The sequence below is a fragment of the Lampris incognitus genome, chromosome 19 (assembly GCF_029633865.1).
Source record: "Lampris incognitus isolate fLamInc1 chromosome 19, fLamInc1.hap2, whole genome shotgun sequence".
In the NCBI taxonomy this organism is placed as follows: domain Eukaryota; kingdom Metazoa; phylum Chordata; class Actinopteri; order Lampriformes; family Lampridae; genus Lampris; species Lampris incognitus.
The window spans coordinates 34,976,228-34,996,638 of NC_079229.1; the positions used below are offsets into that span (position 1 = coordinate 34,976,228).

General features: G+C 44.7%; 1 protein-coding gene across 1 annotated transcript in view; it reads left to right on the forward strand.

Annotated features, from left to right (window-relative positions):
• Nucleotides 1–19,303, forward strand: part of col11a1a (collagen, type XI, alpha 1a) — a 142,997-nt gene extending 123,694 nt beyond the window's left edge. The window contains exons 55-67 of the mRNA XM_056299707.1: nt 3,579–3,632; nt 5,786–5,893; nt 6,229–6,282; nt 6,737–6,790; nt 7,526–7,633; nt 8,626–8,679; nt 9,383–9,418; nt 9,532–9,585; nt 12,588–12,834; nt 14,997–15,109; nt 15,868–15,936; nt 18,595–18,828; nt 19,157–19,303. Coding sequence (XP_056155682.1) covers nt 3,579–3,632; nt 5,786–5,893; nt 6,229–6,282; nt 6,737–6,790; nt 7,526–7,633; nt 8,626–8,679; nt 9,383–9,418; nt 9,532–9,585; nt 12,588–12,834; nt 14,997–15,109; nt 15,868–15,936; nt 18,595–18,828; nt 19,157–19,303 — 1,332 coding nt within the window. The remainder of the gene's footprint in view (nt 1–3,578; nt 3,633–5,785; nt 5,894–6,228; nt 6,283–6,736; nt 6,791–7,525; nt 7,634–8,625; nt 8,680–9,382; nt 9,419–9,531; nt 9,586–12,587; nt 12,835–14,996; nt 15,110–15,867; nt 15,937–18,594; nt 18,829–19,156) is intronic.
• The last annotated feature ends 1,108 nt before the right edge of the window (nt 19,304–20,411 follow it).

A 20,411-nucleotide genomic window follows, 5' to 3' on the forward strand; every position in this document is an offset into this window, starting at 1 on the left:
CCAATTGTACTTGGCCAATTACCCCGCTCTTCCAATCCGTCCCGGTCTCTGCTCCACCCCCTCTGCCAATCCGGAGAGGCCTGCAGACTACCACATGCCTCCTCCAATACATGTGGAGTCACCAGCCGCTTCTTTTCACCTGACAGTGAGGAGTTTCACCAGGGGGACGTAGCACGTGGGAGGATCACGCTATTCCCCCCAGTTCCCCCTCCGCCCCCAAACAGGTGCCCCGACTGACCAAAGGAGGCGCTAGTGCAGCGACCAGGACACATACCCACATCCGGCTTCCCACCCGCAGACACGGCCAATTGTGTCTGTAGAGACGCCCAACCAAGCCGGAGGCCGCCCAGACGCCCCCACCTCCTGAAGACTTTAATCCTCCTCCATCGAGGTTTCATCATCCCAAGATTGATTCGGGTTTGATTTGAGGTCTATTCACGATCAGCCTTTCCTCTGGTTTTCATCGTTCAGACTGTCCAGAGGACAAGCCTGAACCTTATTTTAAGAATCAGACACGAGCACGTGCACCTGCAGACAGAGTACTTTTTTTCTTTTTCTTTTCTTTTTTCCTTTTCCAATTACGGCTTTCTGCAACATTTCCACAACTTAGTCTTTTGCAGCGAGGCGTAAGATATTTACTTTTATTAAAAGTAAGAGTGAGGAAAGTAAAGCAGGAGATTTAAGGGATACAGATGTCAGTTGTTGCTTTGGGTTCGCCTCTGAGAAATCAGAAATCCTTTTTTCTTTCCCTCCCTTTGCAAGAAAGTAAAAAATACAACACAACCGTCATTTACCTGCATGTGTCGGTGAGAGGAGAGGTAGAGAGGGAATTATAGTGGTTCTGACATTACTGGTCCTGGACCGCCCTGTAACAACCTGACAAGGTCATGAGAGGACAAGAGGGAAGAAGACGCAGCGTGTTGTGACGATGCCCCCGTCTTTCTAACCTCCATTACACGTGTCTGCCAAGGCGTCTCCATTAGCCTGTCCTTTTCACGGGCCATCGTCGTCGGTGGGGGTTCAGGTCAGGTGTTACCAGAAGAAATGAGCACATTAATGAGGCGTTTTGTGTGTTTCGAGTCCTGGTAGAGGGGGAAAATGAGAGAAAAATCAGCCACGCTGGAAGCGAAGGTTGCCATGGTGATCTTTTTCTCCAGGATTTTTTTTTTTTTTTGATTCGCCGTATTTGTCATTTTACATCCGAGAGACCGAGCCCAGAAAAAAACTCCAAAGCTGGCATTTTATTCTAAGCATTAACATCGCTTTCAACATGAACAAAGTCCACACTAAAATGAGGCTGAGTTTAGAGTAAATAGATAAATGGTTCCACAGCTCTGTCCAATGGCAAAAATAGAGGAGGCACTTTTAAACCACAGCGTATTGCTTTATCTCTGATTCCTACATGACCGGTGGAATTTACATTCTGAGTATTTAGCGTCGGTATCAGCCGAGGCACTACCTGAATTACCAGGGGATTAATGTGAGGGAAAAGAGCCGTTTTTTACACACAGGTCTATAATTGCTTTCTAAAAAATCAGAAATGCAGACGGTCCCTGCATGTCCCCTTGCATACCTTATTCCTCGCCTCGTGTCCTATTGCACCTGCACTCCTCTTTTTACCCACTCAGCACTTTCTGCCCTCAAATCTCGCTCCAGCCTCTGATGCCGGTGGTGTCAATATAGCATTTTGCTCTTCTTTTAAGACACTTACTCATTTCTTAATAGAGGAATTCCATTCATTCCACCTTGCGGGGGAAAAGATGTCGACTAACCGCTTCGCCTCATCCCGCTCTGATAACATTGCAGTTTCAGAGCTGGTTGCTCTTATCCCTTTTTTTTTGTTGTTGTCATAATTGCTAATGATTTTCCCAGGTAAGTTATCGCAGTAATATAAGCTTTCAGATAGCGTTAATGCGCTGCCACTCAAGCAACGCGGACAGGAGGGTCGCACTTATAGACTGACTCTGGCTCATAATGCGCCGCATTCAAAAATGGCCGTGCCTATTTTCCAGCCCACCTCCTCTGGAAGAAGAGCGAGAGAGGTGCGCGTCGAGAGGAGATGAAAGCTCAAGAAGACAGAAGAGGGGGCTCGCATGGCGCCGCCGGCAGTCGAAAATACTTCGGCCTTCTAGTGCAGTCGGCCAGATCAGAGCCAGATCGGGGCGGTGGGGGATGGAGGTGGGTTGAGGGTTTGAAGTGGGAATGGAGGTGGAGTTGAAAGTCACAGCTTTAGGCCCAGAAGATCCTGAGCGGGGGGAAGTAGATGACCCGTGGCTCCTCGGTGTTACTGAAGAGGGCCGGGCTCACCGTCGAGGTCCCGCATGCAACACGTGGACCCAGGAAATGAATATACATGTATTTTGTTCAGAAAGACTGGTTCTAAAGGACACCACTGCATTTCTTTCCCAGTGATCAACACCCTTTGTTTCAGAACAGATTGTTGATGTCAGTGTCCTGCTGCAGAGTGAATGCACCTAAACACCATTTTTATTTGCAGACTATCGTTTATCAACCTTCATCATGGCTGACATGACTCTTGATCACATCATTTCATCAAAGTAATCAGCGTCAAACTGATATACGTAATAGAGGATAGTGTATTTCAGTGGGAAAATACAAAAATTCATGCTTTGGGGCATCTGGTTGGCATGGCGGTCTAGTCCGTTGCCTACCAACACGAGGATCACCGGTTGGGATCCCTGTGTTACCTCCGGCTTGGTCAGGCGTCCCTACAGACACAATTAACTGTGTCTGCGGGTTGGAGGCCGGATGTGGGTATGTGTCCTGGTTGCTGCACTAGTGCTTCCTGTGGTCGGTCGGGACACCTGTTCAGGCGGGAGGGGGAACTGGGGAGAATAGCGTGATCCTCCCACGCGCTACGTCCCCCTGGTGAAACTCCTCACTGTCAGGTGAAAAGAGGCGGCTGGTGACTCCACCTGTATCAGAGGAGGCGTGTGGTAGTCTGCAGCCCTCCCCGGATCGGCAGAGGGGGTGGAGCAGCGACCGGGACGGCTTGGAAGAGTGGGGTAATTGGCCGGATACAATTAGGGAGGGGGGGAAAAAAAGGGGGGAAATTTAAAAAAAATAATGCTTTTTCTGAAAATATTGATTATATTGGTAGCAGATTGGTGTGGTTCCACTACCACTGTAAACTGCTAGGTCATTTACACACCTTTTTATTCCCCGCTGCATCACTGGCTGATACCATACACAACGAGATAGAGTTCACACAGGACAAAGAAACAACCAGATTAAACGTGCATCTGCAGAAAGAAACGGTGAATGATGAGGTTTTGTGCTCATAAGTCATACGTTAGTGATGATGACACGCTGTATGAACGCAGCAGTGTGTGTTCGGCAGTGTCAAACTGACAAATGTCAAAGTCACAAATGGCAACTGTTCCATTGAGTTATTGCGAGCACAATGTTGGCGAAACACACACGTGCGAGCAAGCAATCGTTCTTGTTCTACACACGTGCACACACACACACACAGATATATATATATATATATATATATATATATATACCTTAACTTCCCGCTGAAATGCTAAAGCGTGTCTTCTCATTCTCTGCAGGGACCCCCGGGAGCAGCCGGTGCAGAGGGCAGGCAAGGAGAGAAGGGCGCCAAGGTAATGCACACACACACGCACGCACACACACACACACACACACACGCACGCACACACGCACGCACAAGCACAAAATCAATTCAACCCTCGCACAGTAGAGCCATCTCAGCGAGTCCCGTGGCGATCCCCCCTTCAATGCATCCCTTCCCTCTTGAATTAAAAGCACAAATGAAAAAAACAAAACAAAACAGTGGAGCTATTTCCACTACAGATGAGATGGAAATTTATGGATGCCACCTGTTTTGAGAAATGCTAAATCTCTGTTACCCCCATTGTTTTATGACTTCCGAACAGGCCACAAGTGGAATCTGTGCTGTTAATGTCCAGCTCTTTATTATTCAATGCAACACTATCATTCATTTCCTACTTCGCTGGAAACCCGGGCCTGTTTAGCTCCTTTACGTGATGTTTTTGTTCTTGTTGTACATCTCTTGGTTTAGTCAGGGACGCTGCAAAGAGCAGATAGGAAGCGAATTATTACCTGGCATCCATAAATCTGTTCAGCTGTGGGCGGCACGGTGGCACAATGGTTAGCGCTGTTGCCTCACAGCAAGAAGGTCCTGGGTTCGAGCCCCAGGGTAGTCAAACCTTGCGGGTCGTCTCGGGTCGTCCTCTGTGTGGAGTTTGCATGTTCTCCCCGTGTCTGTGTGGGTTTCCTCCGGGGGCTCCAGTTTCCTCCCACAGTCCAAAGACCTGTAGGTCAGGTGAATCGGCCGTACTACACTGTCCCTAGGTGGGTGGGTGTGTGTGGGCGTGTGTGTGTGTGTGTGTGTGTGTGTGTGTGTGTGTGTGTGTGTGTGGGCCCTGTGATGGACTGGCGGCCTGTCCAGGGTGTCTCCCCACCTGCCGCCCAGTGACTGCTGGGATAGGCTCCAGTGTCCCCGCGACCCCGGATGGGATAAGCGGCTTGGATAACGGATGGATGCTAGGGTTAATACTCCTTTCTGTGCCCCCTGACCAAGGCAACGGCGGTATGAGTTGGTCCCCGGGCGCTGCATGGCGGCTGCCCACAGCTCCTAGCTACATGGCCAGGGTGGGTTCAATACAGAGGATGAATTTCCCCACGGGGATTAATAAATTACATATTAGCTATAATAAGATGATAAGCAAATAAAAGGAATTATTCTAGCGAATGCTAAATGATTTTGCCAAATCAGTATGCGGATTGGCGAGACCATACCAGATTGGTCGAGGCCCGCATTACCAACGGCCAGCATTGGTGCTGTGCCCTCACGGGGTCCTGATGGAGACTGTAAAATCTGCTGTGGCGACCCCCTAAAAAAACAGGGAGGAAGAAGAAGATTCAAGCTAAATGCTAAGCTAACTTGGGCTTTTCCTTGTGGCAAAATCTTGGCATGAAGTTGGGAGGACTATTTTGAAGCAGAGACAGGAAGGTCTTTCCGGTATTGTATTAATTCCCACACGGTACCTTTAATCATAGAATCTCCATGTACACATCAATATTTTCACAACTGACACACAATCAGTCAGAGACCTCACATCTGTTCTGACAGTTTGTAAAGGGGGGAAGATGACCTCAAAGGTCGGCTTAAAAAAGGTCTGAAATGTGTTTAGTTTGTTCTTGAAATTTATGCACAAACCTTTTAATCAGTCACACAAACGTTTGATCACATTGTTGTTGCGTAAATGGGTTTTATTTCACCTGCTGCGTATCGAAAGATTAAAGCAGAGGTAAACAAAACCACAAAAAGAAGCAACATGCAGTCTGCTATCAACTGCTGGACTGACTGGCTGAGGCTGTTTTTTCCTCCACCCAGGGAGGAATGTTCCAGAGACGTAATAAATTAATAATGATGAAAATAAGGTTAGATTAGACTGCACCTCATTGAACTCCTCAGCAGAAGTTTTATGTTCATTTAAAACAAAGTTACTTTTTTAATTTAATTTTTTAAATTAATTTAATTTTTTAATTCTTGTTTTGTTTTGTACGATAAACCTAGTACATAATTATTTTTGCATTACCTTGGTTATAACTAGTACGCAGACAGTAAGAGGAGGTCAGACAAACTTTAGTTTTAGTGTATCGTAATACGATGACTTACAGGACTTTGGCTGCGGTTTTCTTTTGAACAAAGCTTTTATCAAAGTCAGCCTGAATCACGTCTTTCTGAAAACTTGATAACCACCTACAGGGCGAGGCTGGCGCCGAGGGACCGCCAGGCAAGACAGGCCCCGTCGGACCCCAGGGGCCTCCCGGAAAGCCTGGTCCAGAGGGTCTGCGTGGAATCCCAGGCCCCGTCGTAAGTCTGAAATGAAGCAACGACACTCTCCCTGTCATAACCCCTGTCGTACATCCAAGTACAATCATACACGACCTTACACAGTTCAGCCACGCGCACCCATGAGTACACACACGCACACACACACACAAGTTCTGCTAAGGCATGACCACGCAGCTCATGGAATAATCAATACTTCCATTTGGCTCGTACTTTATTTTCGCTGTTTATCCCAACACATTTCTCTTCGCTATATTTGGACCATTAATCATCATGCTGAGCACAGAAAATCAATATGAGGCCCGAGAAGTTACAGCAGGCTCGAACACTCACCGTAATGCTGTGGCTCTTCACAGGGAGAACAAGGACTTCCCGGCTCCCCAGGACAAGATGGCCCTCCCGGTCCAATGGTTAGTATGCATAATGTCTCTCTCTCTCTCTCTCTCTCTCTCTCTCTCTCTCTCTCTCTCTCTCTCTCTCTCTCTCTCTCTCTCTCTCTCTCTCTCTTTTGTGCTTGTAAAACTTTTATGTTTTTTTTTTACCTCTTCAGCACACTCCAAAACCGTCTCTTTCCCATTTTCTCCCTTCATCTTACCTCCCTCTTCTCTTCAGTGTGCTCCCCACCCCCACCCCTTCCCTCTCATTCTGGTTTTGCCGCGGCTCTTCTCCAATTCCTTAATCTCCCATGTCTGTTCTTGTCTTTCTCAGCCTATTTCGTTTCACATTTTCACCTTCACTCTCCAAACCCCTCCCCCTCCTCCCCCCATTTTTTTTTCAATTCAACTAGCTCACTCTTTTCCTCATAGCCTCTTTGATTCCCCTTTAGATTAAACTCTAACTTCTGCTCTCTGTGTTAATATTTAGGGTCCCCCTGGTCTCCCTGGTCTTAAAGGTGACCCTGGCTCGAAGGGTGAAAAGGTGAGTGCGACTCCATTTCCTGCGTCCCACCGAGGCGTTGATTTGATTTTGCCAGTTTCCAGATAGGTTGGAAGATTAACCTCCGATCGGAGGAAAAAGCCATGTGCACCATGACCCGTGTTGAAATCCAAGTCAAGGCTCATCTCAGCCAGACCTAAAAACGGTGTTAATGCCAATGCACGCCGAGGTAAACGCCAGGGAGGGAAAAAAATGGTTCTCAGTTGATATAATAGGTACTGATAGGTATGAGTTGAAATAATTTGGGTGAACAAACTGGAACAAGTAAACAGTGCTTTTAAATGTCACTTAAAACTATCTAATCGTGTTGTTTTGCTCAGGGCCACCGTCAGGCTGGCCACTGAAATTCAGACAGCACCAACAATTCTGTTCAATTTGCTTCCCCCGCATGGGCGGACCAGCTCGAGAGACACCGGTTTAAAAGCGCACAATGGAGGAGGCAGCATTGACATAGCCCTTTTTATGCTCTTAGATTAAGGGGCCCTGTTAGAGTGTGCCTATTTCACATTGTGTCCCAATGTTGTCGAGTTGGCCTCAGTTGCCCTTGCTTCTCCAGAAAGGATCAACTGCCGACATTTCCGTGATAATGCTTTCAGATTTATACAATAATGAGGAGTCGGCATTCACCTCCTCCTACATGCTAGAGCAGAGTGCTTACGGGTTTTCTAGGACGTTTTGTCATTACTGTGTGTGTGTGTGTGTTATTTTGTGTTACAGGGTCACCCAGGTTTGATTGGTCTGATTGGACCCCCTGGTGAACAAGGAGAGAAGGGAGACCGAGGTTTGCCCGGACCCCAGGGTTCGCCTGGTAGCAAGGGTGACGGCGTAAGTGATTGATGGTCCCTATTCTCGCACTTTTCCCTGTAAGCCAGCAGCCCTCCACCCTTTGCCATTTTTCCAAGGCCCGTTTGCCTACACATAACCATGTCCCGTTCACAGAGACATATTCTAACAGCATATTGCCACACCCATGGAGAGTAGAACAGTGCACTTCAATGCACAACACAAATCCCCTCATTTCAGGTGGATTCAGTTAATTATTCCAGTGGGTGTGCGCTCCCACTAAATTCCTATCAGGTGTGTCTTATGAAGGCTACAACGTGGATGACGAAACACCCATCTTGCAGTCATATGTTCCTTAGATGACGTTTTCAGAAATACTAAGCATTGCTAATAGAAGGCTGCGTCTCTTAACAAATGTGTCACATAATGGCCTTCATCCATTTTAATTGGACGAATACGCAAATTGGCCCTGCTGTTGCCCCACAGCCTGCACTGGTTTAGTGATTTAAAGTGATTGGAAGGATTGAGTATCTTGAGATTAAGCCCAATGAAATTGTGATGTCCTATTTATCACCACAATGTCTTAGTGTCTCCGTGCAGATCCGGAAAGCAGTCTTTTTTTTTTTAATCAGTATTTTCCACCAAAATGTGCATGTAAGATTGTAGGATTGCTTGATTTACTAACTTGGCTCCATACATTTCTAAAATTTTGACTTCTAGGGGTTTGTGGGCCCAGGCAAAAAGAGGGTCTTCAGATGAAAAGTGTGCAGTAACATTTTGCTATATTATTGTTTGACAGTACATTGAATGACAAAAAAGTATCTTAAAGCAACCTGTTGTTTTGCACCTGTCGATTACTTTAAGAAAGAATCACCTTATCTTTAATTATTCCTGCGAGTTGAAACCTTTTGTTATTTAGTGTTGCGTCTCCATCTCGTGCATATTCTGCAAATCTACCACTTAAACCTCTGTCTCCAGAATTTACTTCTGCCTGTTGTAGTTCTCATCTTCATCGTACTCTCCTCTTTTCACAGGGTATTGCTGGAGCTTCCGGTCCCCTAGGTCCTCCAGGTCCTCCAGGTTTGCCTGTAAGACTTAAACCTATTCATTTCCAATATGCCTATGCTTTTCTTTACATTCCCTCGTTTACTTTATTAGAACGGGGTTCATACAGTCACGAAACACTTGGAAAAGTCAGTAATATTGAAAATGCAATTTCCCGGGCCCAGGAAAAGTCATGGAAAATTGTAACTTTGTATATGCGTTGGAAACGTATACTGCTGCTTTAGTCATGTAAACCTGGCAAAAGCAGCGACAACCCTGTGGAAGATTGATTGACCAATTAAAAAAAATGTAAAAACGGGTTGAACCATTGCAGCTGAGCTTTAAAACTTTTGTTGTGCATGTGCGACAATTTGTCTCAGTATGCTAACATGTGCCTCCATTTGCTAGCTTTCCTATCAGTTAGCTAGCTAGCTTGATCAGTAAGTAAGTACTGAGCAAAGTAAGCTAGCTAGCTAGCTTGATCAGTAGTATACTGGACAAGTGCAGTTTCAATAATCAGTGTCTTCAAATGGAAAAGTATGGCTTGCTGAAGTTGTTGATAGTGGGTTCATATACAGTATTTGAAACATAGACTGGCACTCCAAAAAAAAAAAAAATTTCATGTGGTCATGAAAAGTCAGTCAAAAGTAATGGATTAGTCATTGAAAACCATTGGTGAGAAAGTGTGTTAACCCTGTTGGAATGACTTCATTTGCTAAGGCAGTCCTTCTGTTGTTTGTCGTTCAGGGTCCCCAAGGTCCAAAGGGAGCAAAGGGTTCCTCTGTAAGTACAGAATCTAAAGAACGTTACAGCTGTTTAGAGAAAAAAAGAACGTGTGTATGTATGGCTATACTGGATATGTTCCGATAAAACGACTTCTTTTATGTCTCTTTCAGGGTCCTGCTGGTCAGAAGGGAGACACTGGCGTGGTTGGTCCTCCTGGTCCTCCTGTGAGTCCTCGTTTTGCTACGACCACCATTTTCTGAGTTTGTCACTGAAACGCCAACTAATTATGCCGTTGATGTATTATTTCCCATAATACTGCAGGGTACAAAGGAGTGAGGTCTGCACACTGTTAAGCTCCCAGTAAATAGTGTTATTCTCTTTTTAAGGCAACGTTTCGATCCCTAAAACCTTCCTCAGGCAAATGTGAAAGAGAAACAGGCATTTCTTATGAAGGCAGTAAATCAAATCGAATCATTATCACTTGCTGGTCAGCAAGAAGAAAGGGAAAACAAACACCGCAAGATGGCGGTCACAAGAACGTATATAGCACTCCAGAAAATGGAAACACCAGAAACGCCCGAAATACTTTTTTGAAATACAATGTTGATATGACAGCATTTGAAACCATATGGTGGTCATTCGGTAAAAGAACTGACAAGCGTCTCGTTGTCACAGACAGATACCACAGAGGCTTAAATACAAATGTGAACAGGCAGGCAAAGTAGCCTATAATCACACAACTCCCACCTGCAGTCAGGTGTCTGTATACACATCATAAGACAATGCTTAGAGACAAGACAAAAGAAAAACTCACACACACATATGTGTGTGTGTATATATATGTGTGTGTGTGTGTGTGTGTGTGTGTATATATATATATATATATATATATATATATATACATTGTTAAAAGAAACACTCAAAAGGTTAGGGATAGTGTTCAACAAATAAGGAGCAAAATAATCCAGTGAGTCAAGTCAATTTTCTGTGAGACAGTACAAGCCTGTTTCATGCCATAAGCAATCATCAGCTGTCACTAACTGGATTATACATATATATGTTTTTTTACACACACACACACATTATATCAATGATAGAGCTAGCTCAACAAATTTCATAGGAGGGGGACATCTATATCATGCCCCAACAAGTAAAAGAACAATCTAATAGAGAAAAAAGTATACAGGAAAAAAAAGAAGGAAAAAAAATATATATATACAGTCATTGCAAAAATGCATAGCCTAATGGTAAAATCTGATGCATCGTTTACAGTTAACACACATGGTAGTCATCAGTCTTAATCAGTCACGAAAAAAACTTCAAATCAAAGTCCACACTGAGACCTTTGGGTGACGGAGTGCCAAGTGTATAGAAGTAAAAAGTCTCTGCTGACAGGAATGTTCTCAATGTCACCCCCTCATCTAGGTGCAGCTACATGGTCAATACCAATGTGTCTCAAAGTGGACAGATTGTGTTTTAATGCATTGAAGTGGACCGCTCCTGGATTTTTTTTATCGTTTAGTCGTCTGCTTCTGTGTTCAGCAATGTGGGGTTTTAGACAGCGCTGACTCTGTCCAGTGTAGGCAAGGCCACATGGGCATTTAATCACATAAATACCGTTTTCGGTATTGCAAGTAATGACACCTTTTATTTTGAACTGTTTGCAGAATGGAGGTGATTAAAAGAAGTGGCATTTAGAGGTGAGGTGGCATTGTGTAATTGCCATCAGGAAGAGAAGATAGGAAATGTGGGGGTCTCTGCTCTGACAAGAAGGTCACGTCTGTTAGGGAGCATTCATAGACAAAGCATGGGGGTCTTGAAAGGATTTCTTAAGACTGGTCTGAACTCAAAATGTACCAATATTTTTCACAATACACGAAAATCTATCACCTCCTGCGTCACTATGTTTGCTGTTGAGCCATTCATTCTGACCAACACTTCTACATTTGCCAGCAGCCTGACTGGAGATGGGAGTTGTGTGATTACAGGCTGCTTTGCCTGCCTGTTCACATTTGTATTTAAGCCTCTGTGGTGTCTGTCTGGAATTGATAACTAGACACTTGTCAGTTCGTTTACCAAAGACCACCATATATATTGTTCATATATGGGTCTTGTTCACAAGTGAGGGTAGGATGGAGCAGGAGATTGACAGGCGGATTGGTGCAGCATCAGCAGTAATGTGGACATTATACCGGACCGTTGTGGTGAAGAGGGAGCTGAGCCGGAAGGCAAAGCTCTCAATTTACCAGTCAGTCTTCGTTCCAGCCCTCACCTATGGTCATGAGCTTTGGGTAGTGACTGAAAGGGTGAGATCGCGGATACAAGCGGCTGAAATGAGTTTCCTCCGTAGGGTGTCTGGGCTCAGCCTTAGAGATAGGGTGAGGAGCTCGGACACCTGGAGGGAGCTTGGAGTAGAGTCGCTGCTCCTTCGCGTCGAAAGGAGCCAGTTGAGGTGGTTTGGGCATCTGATTAGGATGCGTCCTGGGCACCTTCCTTTGGAGGTTTTCCGGGCACGTCCAACTGGGAGGAGACCCTGAGGTAGACCCAGAACTCGCTGGAGGGACTACATGTCCAATCTGGCCTGGGAACGCCTTGGGATCCCCCAGGAGGAGCTGGAGGGCGTTGCTGGGGAGAGGGACGTCTGGAGTGTCCTACTTAGCTTGCTGCCACCACGACCCGACCCCGGAGAAGTGGCCGGTGATGAGATGAGATGAGATGAGATGGAGATGACCACCATATGGTTTCAAATGCTGTCATGTCAACATTATATCTAAAAAAAAAAAAATTTGTGGACGTCTGGTGTTTCTGTTTTCTGGAGTACTATATACGATCTTGTGACCGCTATCTTGCGGCGTTTGATTTCCGTGCTGCTTGCTGACCAGCAAGTGATAATGATTTGGTTTGATTTCCTGCCTTCATAAGAAATGCCTGTTTCTCCTGCCTGAGGAAGATCTTACAGATCGAAACATTGCCTTAAAAAAAAGACTAAAACTATTTCTTTGGGAGCTTGACCGTGTGCAGACCTCACTCCTTTGTACCCTGCAATGAAGTATTCTTTGCCTTGCACCTGAGTAGTCTGCCTGGGTGTGTGCACACTGTCCCCTTTCTTAAGTTATTTCAAATAACAATTCCCCTTTGGATCATGGAGCAAAGCTGTACCCAAACTGTCGTCTGATCAAAATCTTCCAGTATGCCGACTGAACCCTTTCCCCCTCCACGTCCGCAGGGTCCACCTGGAGAGGTCATCCAGCCGTTACCGATCCAGTCGCCCAAGAAGACCAAGCGTTCAATCGGCATGCAGGCAGACGCAGCAGGCACCATAATGGACTACGGCGAGGGCATGGAGGACATCTTTGGCTCCCTCAACAACCTCAAACAAGACATTGAGCGGATGAAGTACCCCATGGGAACGCAAAACAACCCCGCCAGGACGTGCAAAGATCTGCAGCTCTGCCACCCAGAGTTCCCTGATGGTGAGCGCAGAAAAACTACAGAGCGGCGCCTGTTGCGTTAGTCAAGTCAAAATGTATTTGTATAGCATATTTAAGACAACCACTGTTGACCAAAGTACTAAACAGCCTTAAAATACCAAATAATAGAAAATAAAAGTAAATAACAAGTAAGAATAAAAGAAAACAATAATATATTTAAGTCAATTGAAGTGACACTATAGAGCAATTGCCTCTAGGACTGTGCAATATGTATTGTTCAGAATCAACACTGTGAGACGTAGTCACACTGCAGATGATACAGTGTCGGGCAAATCAACCTTGATTACCTGATAATCTCTTACTGATTACCTGATAATCTCTTATTGACTGATAAGAAAACAAACTCTTGCAAGGTGTGCTTTTATATGACTACTCTGAAAGGAAAATATTGTAGCGCAATTCAACAAATAATGTAATTTAGTCTGATTTTAATGGATGCTTGGACAACCACTTTATTTATTTCCCCTCCCGAAATCACTCAAATCATTGAAAGAGTGATAAATTCCTTGCAAATGGAGCTTTTAAAATTAAAATCTGAACATATGCACTCATCGTTGTTCTTTAACATTGAAAATACATATTGCAAATATTGCCCTCATGATTTTCCCCCCCCAATATCATGGGTAGGTGAGAATGCTGTAACTGAACTCATGTCTACAGCAAATATCCACATCCTGGTAAAGAGAAAAGATGTGCTCAGTGCTTCTGTGTGACCTCTGGTCGGTGAGAGAGCCATTCAGACCGACCTTATGCCTTATGGATTGCAGATTTTCATGATGGTGGCGCTATGATGACACACAGACTCTGTCATTTAAGGGGAATATTCAAAAACTAACATAGCAAACAAGTCAAGTCAGTTTTATTTGTATAACCCAATATCACAAATTACAAATTTGTCTCAGGGGGCTTTACAGCAACACAACATCCTGTCCTTAGACCCTCGCTTCGGATAAGGAACAACTCCCTTAAAAAAAACAAAAACCCTTTAACAGGGAGAAAAAATAGTAAGAAACCTCAGGGAGAGCAACAGAGGAGGATCTCTCTCCCAAGACGCACAACGTGCAATGATGTCGTGTTTACACAATACAACATTGAATTATAATGGAATTATACATTTTTGAAAAATATGATGAGGAGGATGCCAAGCAGTGTCCAGACACCACCGGAACAGCACAGGACCTGAGCCACGCGACCGCCGTCACCATGTAGACAAAAAAAACACACTAGTCACATGTCTGAGTGCGACAAGGATATAACATTAAAACAGGAGAACAAAATGTTATGGCTTTATAAGATATATAAAAATAAAATGTGATGAGGGGGATGCCAAGCAGTGTCCAGGTGGTGACCACCGTTACCATGGAGACCTGGGAGGAGGACAGACTGCACGTGTACACGGGGGAGACTCACATCACACCATTCACACACACAGAAGAAGAGAAAGGAGAAGACATCATTCAGGGAGAGAGAAAAGACGTGAGAGAAGACAACAGTTAAAAATAGTCAATAATCTATTCTCTATAATCTGGTCGGCAGAACAGTGGTTGGTAAATTCATTGAGACAGAAACCAACCTGCCGTGCAGTACAGATTGTGAAGCACTCAACTTAAAGGCAACTAATTGTTGGTTAAGACAAAAAGATGAGTTTTAAGCTTGGATTTAAAGGACTCGACAGACTCTGTCGTCTGACGGCAGCAGGCAGGTTATTCCACAAGAACGAAGAAGAAGAAACAGAAACTTTTTTTTATAAATACAGATTACAGCTACCAAATTGATATTAAAATGTTTCTGGGAAGAGGTCGTGACAGTGCTGCAAAGTTTCCAGGCCTGGAAATTCATACATTATACTGGAGTCTGAAGGTCTTTTTGGAATACGCCTCCTCTAGGTTGATTTGTTGACCGACGTGTACACATGCTTATCTATTTCCCCACTAAATTCCCGCATGAACTTCACGTTCTAGCAGAATAAACGGCCCTCTTGCTTATTTTGGTTTAAGCCATCAAGATGAATTTCCCATAACCGTGTAAACATCATTTCATGGGGGACCTTGAAATTCAACTGTTACTTTTGAACAAGGTTTCAAGCCTTTTATTTTCACTGACTGAGTTTGTGATTGTGATTGGTTTGGTTTTTTTCTCTCCAGGTGAATATTGGATTGACCCTAACCAGGGCTGCTCTGGAGACTCCTTCAAAGTCTACTGCAACTTCACCGCCGGGGGGGAGACGTGCATCTACCCAGATAAGAAGTCCAACGGCGTAAGTGACATCTGCTTTCTACCTTTTACGTTTCACAGAGCAGCTGTCGTGATTCGGCCTGACGTCACAGTTGTCTCATTTCTGTCCCGTGTTCAAGCAGATAATCACACATCACAAAACATGTTCCCATCAAATTATTTAAGCAACTCAAACCCTGAAAGGCAGCCTACCTGTTATATATCGTATGTCCATGTGATTGAATCACCGGTTGAGAAAATGATTTTTCTATTGCAATTTATTGCATCTCTTTTTAAATCGTCACTCCGTCTCCGGCGAGCACGGCAACTTTCAAGCTTTTATGCCAATTTTGGGGGGTTTTGGTCCAATATTTGCCATTTCCGTCAATCTTTTTTTTAATCAGAAGACAAAAATTTGCATAAAAAAACTTGGCCGGAAACGTGGCCACAGACAACGCATCAGTCACAGAAACCATCAATACACATATTTTATAAAAACTGTCAAAGCGGGGGCTGTTTAATTTGTTTGGGAGGGAAGGCCTTTTCTGATGTAGGCTCACGTTCCCGTCGGTTCATGAAACTCGTACTGGGAAATAAAAGTCGGATGTGAATCCACACGTACTCGTGTGAATGAAGATACGATAAACTGACATTGCCCTTTGTAACCACGCTTTTCCATCATGCTCGTTGCATGTTCTCTTGGTGGTCTGTAATGAAGGTCTGCAGACAGCTGCTGTTCACACGGCTCATAAAGATGCTCTCTTCTGTAATACACGGCATTTTTTTTGTTGTATTCTGTAGGTCAGGATATCTTCATGGCCCAAAGAAGTCCCTGGGTCGTGGTTCAGTGAATTCAAGCGTGGTAAAATAGTAAGTCCTTTCTTCTCCTGCTTTCATCTTCTTCCCTGGACAGAATGCACAAAAGAGAGCGAGAGAGAGAGCGATTCGTTCAACACAGAACTAAAAGGATTCCTCCGTCCACACATCCACCTCCTCCTCCATCCTCTGTTCTTTACGGCCGCACAGGGACACTTCACAAAATGGCAGGCGGCTGCACAGAGATTCACCATAGTGAATGGACGTGATAGTGTTTTAACCCCAGTCAAAGGGAGAAGCTTTTAATCATGTGTGAGGTTTCGTTTAGGTTTTAGTACTATTTTGGTTGGAGGAGGGAAAAAAGAATCCGAGGAGCCCTGACACAAAGCCTGCTTTTCACTCATTTACAAACCATCACACGTCTCTTTGCACCTTGGTTCATGTTGAGAAGAGGGCCATTGTGCTCTGTTTTCCAGATCTGTTATTTCCTACAGGAGCTGATAAGTAAATATGAGTTTATATTTATCCGATGAGAGGGTCTAAGAACAGGACGTTGTGTTGCTGTTAAGCCCACTGAGGCAAATTTGTAATTTGTGATATTGGGCTATACAAATAAAACTGATTTGATTTGATTTTATACCGCCTATACAGAAAACTGACTACGAGTCCTGTGGTGGCTTTCATAAGCACCTGATAACTTCTTGTGCCGTTTCCAGTGAAGTTCTGAAATAGTTGTATGGAAAGTATAACAAGTCATTTCGGTGGAGATGATAAACTGAGCGTCTGAAAAATATACATATAAAGTATTTACTGGCATAACAAGAGGCAGAGGTGGAATTGGTAACCCCAAAGAATTATTGGTATTATTCCACAGGCAAGAGAACGCTGTAGGAAGACATCATTGTCGGCAGTGTTTCATTATTTGTCTGTGATTCAACTTTAAAGGAAGGCAGACGAGCTGTTGGACTGGGTTGTATTACATTATTAATCCCTGAAGTAAAATTCCAGTGTTACACAAACATAAGAGTCCATAGACGAGTTGTAGAGGTGAATGCATACAAACATATAACATAAGGGCGTCCGGGTGGCGTGGCGGTCTATTCCGTTGTCTACCCACACAGGGATCACCGGTTCGAATCCCCGTCTTACCTCCGGCTTGGTCGGACGTCCCTGCAGACACAATTGGCCGTGTCTGCAGGTGGGAAGCCGGATGTGGGTATGTGTCCTGGTCGCTGCACTAGCGCCTCCTCTGGGCAGTCAGGGTGCCTGTTCGGGGGGGAGGGGGAACGGCGTGATCCTCCCACGCGCTACGTCCCCCTGGGGAAACTCCTCACTGTCAGGTGAAAAGAAGCAGCTGGCGACTCCACATGTACCGGAGGAGGCAGGTGGTAGTCTGCAGCCCTCCCCGGATCGGCAGAGGGGGTGGGGCAGAGACCGGGACGGCTCAGAAGAGTGGGGGAATTGGCTGGGTACAATTGGGGAGAAAGGGGGAGAACATATAAACAGCGTACATGAGGTACATGAGTAATGTGGCCATATTTACACCTACATAGATATACATGTGTACTGGGCTGTGCAGAAGATGAGTACATGAGTATTATATATAGATAGGATGCTCACTGCTGTATGTAGCTGAGTATAGGTATTACCATCAGTATTTTGTTGTAAAACATCTATTCTAGCTGATATATCTGTTGTGTGAGTACAGATGGATTGTGGGATATAAGATCTTTCAGCTCACACTCTGATCATCTGACAACACGCCACAGTGTGCTCTTTCTTGTGTACTGTCAGAAACTCACATTTCCTTATCAGCTCCCTTCCCTGAGACGACCGCGAAGTTGCGTAGCCATGAAATGAGACGCGAGCGAACGTGATGGAGGTTCCGATGGGGATTTAAAACCTGAACTTCACATCCCGCATACCTCTCTCTGTAATTTTACACCCATGAGTAGCTCTGTAGAAAGACTAGATTGAAAGGATCAACCACAGCGACTGTGACAGAACCCCTGGAAGACATCACAAGACAAAGTGCAGAGAACTTCCCCGTTCACACTCGTTGGTTTGAACTGGTGCGTTCAGAGTCTCCCAGTCACCGCTGCAGACTGGTCCTGTGTGTGTGTGTGTGTGTGTGTGTGTGTGTATTCTGCATCATAGATCTCAGATTAGAGGTCCACACCCCCAGAAGAAGACCTGGAAAGTTACTGATTGTGTTTTTAAATATTGACTTTCTGCTGCGAGGCCACAGAAACGACGTTGCTTGCGGATCTCGAAGAGAAAGCAGACTGAAATAAAACAAGCGAAGCTTCAGCATGATGACATTTGAGAACGCTAATCAAATGGTTTATCTGTTCACGCCGAGCTCACGCTTTGTATTCATAGTCAACCACCAAACGATGAATTATAAATGTGTGTTTTTCAAAGGCGTGTTAACAAGGCCTTTAGGGGACACTTCACATGCGTTACAGGTTCGGGGAAAGGTAGGACGATGTTCCTACCGTTTCATGCCAAGCAGTTTTACCTCATAAGCAAGAGGGAAAGTTATCTGCCTCCTGTCATGAATGGCAGAATGAAGAGTTCATCAGATTAACCTCATTACCTGTTGTGATTTGCTAAGCGTCGGCGTGTTATTCAAATAACGTAGGTCACAGCAGGGCTTAGTTTCGACCCGCTGGGACTCCAACCTGCTTCTGTCTTCTGTCTCCCACACAGCTGTCCTATGTGGATTCGGAGGGCAACTCAATTAACATGGTACAGATGACCTTCCTCAGACTACTGACGGCCTCGGCCAGGCAAAACTTCACCTACAGCTGCCACCAGTCTGTAGCGTGGCACGACGCCACCAGTGACAGCTACGACAGGGCGCTTCGCTTCCTGGGCGCCAACGATGAGGAGATGTCCTACGACAATAACCCATACATCAAGGCCCTCTCGGATGGATGCGCGGTAAGGCTTTGCTAGCAGATACCCATCTATCCTAAACCGGTGTGGGTTTACTTGGCACTGGGTGGATACAGAAAATATCAAACACGAGGGCGTCCGGGTAGCGTGGCGGTCTATTCCGTTGCCTACCAACACAGGGCTAACCCTAATGTTAAACAACGTGATTGTTTCCCTTTAGTGTGAAGAATACTGCTATTAATTACTTTACTTGCTGTTCTCGTGTTACTTCATCTGGTTCTGTTTTTTAATCCGTCTGTCTGTCTGTCTGTCTGTCTGTCTGTCTGTCTGTCTGTCTGTCTGTCGGTCTGTCTGTCTGTCTGTGTCCCTGCAGACGAGGAAGGGCTACGGAAAGACTGTGATGGAGATAAATACTCCCAAAATCGATCAGGTTCCGATCGTCGATGTCATGGTGACTGACTTTGGGGACCCCAACCAGAAGTTTGGGTTCGAAGTTGGGCCCGTCTGCTTCCTTGGCTAAGTAACATGAAAAAACAAACACAAAAACAAAACAAAAAAAAACAAAAAAAAAAGGCAAAGAACTTGACAGGTTCAGCAAAGAAAGTCAAGTCAAGACATTCTGGGTACCACCAAACCCCATTTACAGCCAACCCGCCCCCACCCCCCCACCCCCCAAACCAACCCAACCCAACCCAACCCAAACCCCTCACCCACCCTTTTGTATGCCACATGCAAGTTTTGAATAAGAGATGGTGTAGCAAACATGTCTTGCCATGTATGTATGTGTAATCCAGGAAAATACTCGTTGCCCTTGTAGGGCTAGAACCACATGACTTAACCACGCCAACGGAGCGAAGGTGAAGGACATTGGAGGACGTGGCAGTAGAAGGGTGAAATGGAGGTAACCCAGAGAGAGAGGCGGGCGGGTGAGGGATGTAACGTCCTCTCCTCTGGATTCTCCAGGTGCTGTACGAAAAATGACTACAAATGGTGCTTGATCAAAAAAAAAAAAAAAAAAAAACACAAAAAGTAAAGAGGTGCTATGAGAGAAGGTGTATTTTGATAATAAGAAAAAAACTGTAATTATTATTTTGTACAATACTGTTATTTTCTGAATCCACTTTCAAAACTTGCATGTGTATCAGATTCTGCTTCTGGCACCTTCATTTCACATGACGATCCAAAGTATACAGCATAAGTTAAAGTCACGAATACGTGAAATAAATTTTATGATTATGAGATTTTATGTGTTCATTGAATACTGTGTACCTGTTATGAAGCAAATAAAGTGAGCATTCAAGCAGTTCCCTATCTCAAATTAGACTGTATGTGTATATATAATATATATATATTGACCATCTACCGCTCGAGGTTATTTGCTGTTCAGCCCCGTGACCATCGCTGAGACCAGTGAACTTTCCACACCAGCACGTATTTACAGCAACATCTCCACTAATGTTGTGATCCTGTGCTAGTATCAAGGAATGATTAAGGAATCATGGCATTCATTTTTCTCTTATTTAATTCTATTTGTTGGTTTTGTTTCTTTTCTTTTTTCTTTTTTTTTTATTTTCTGACAGGTTTTTTTTTTTTTTTGGTTGTATACCTCAAACTTTCTTGATAACCAT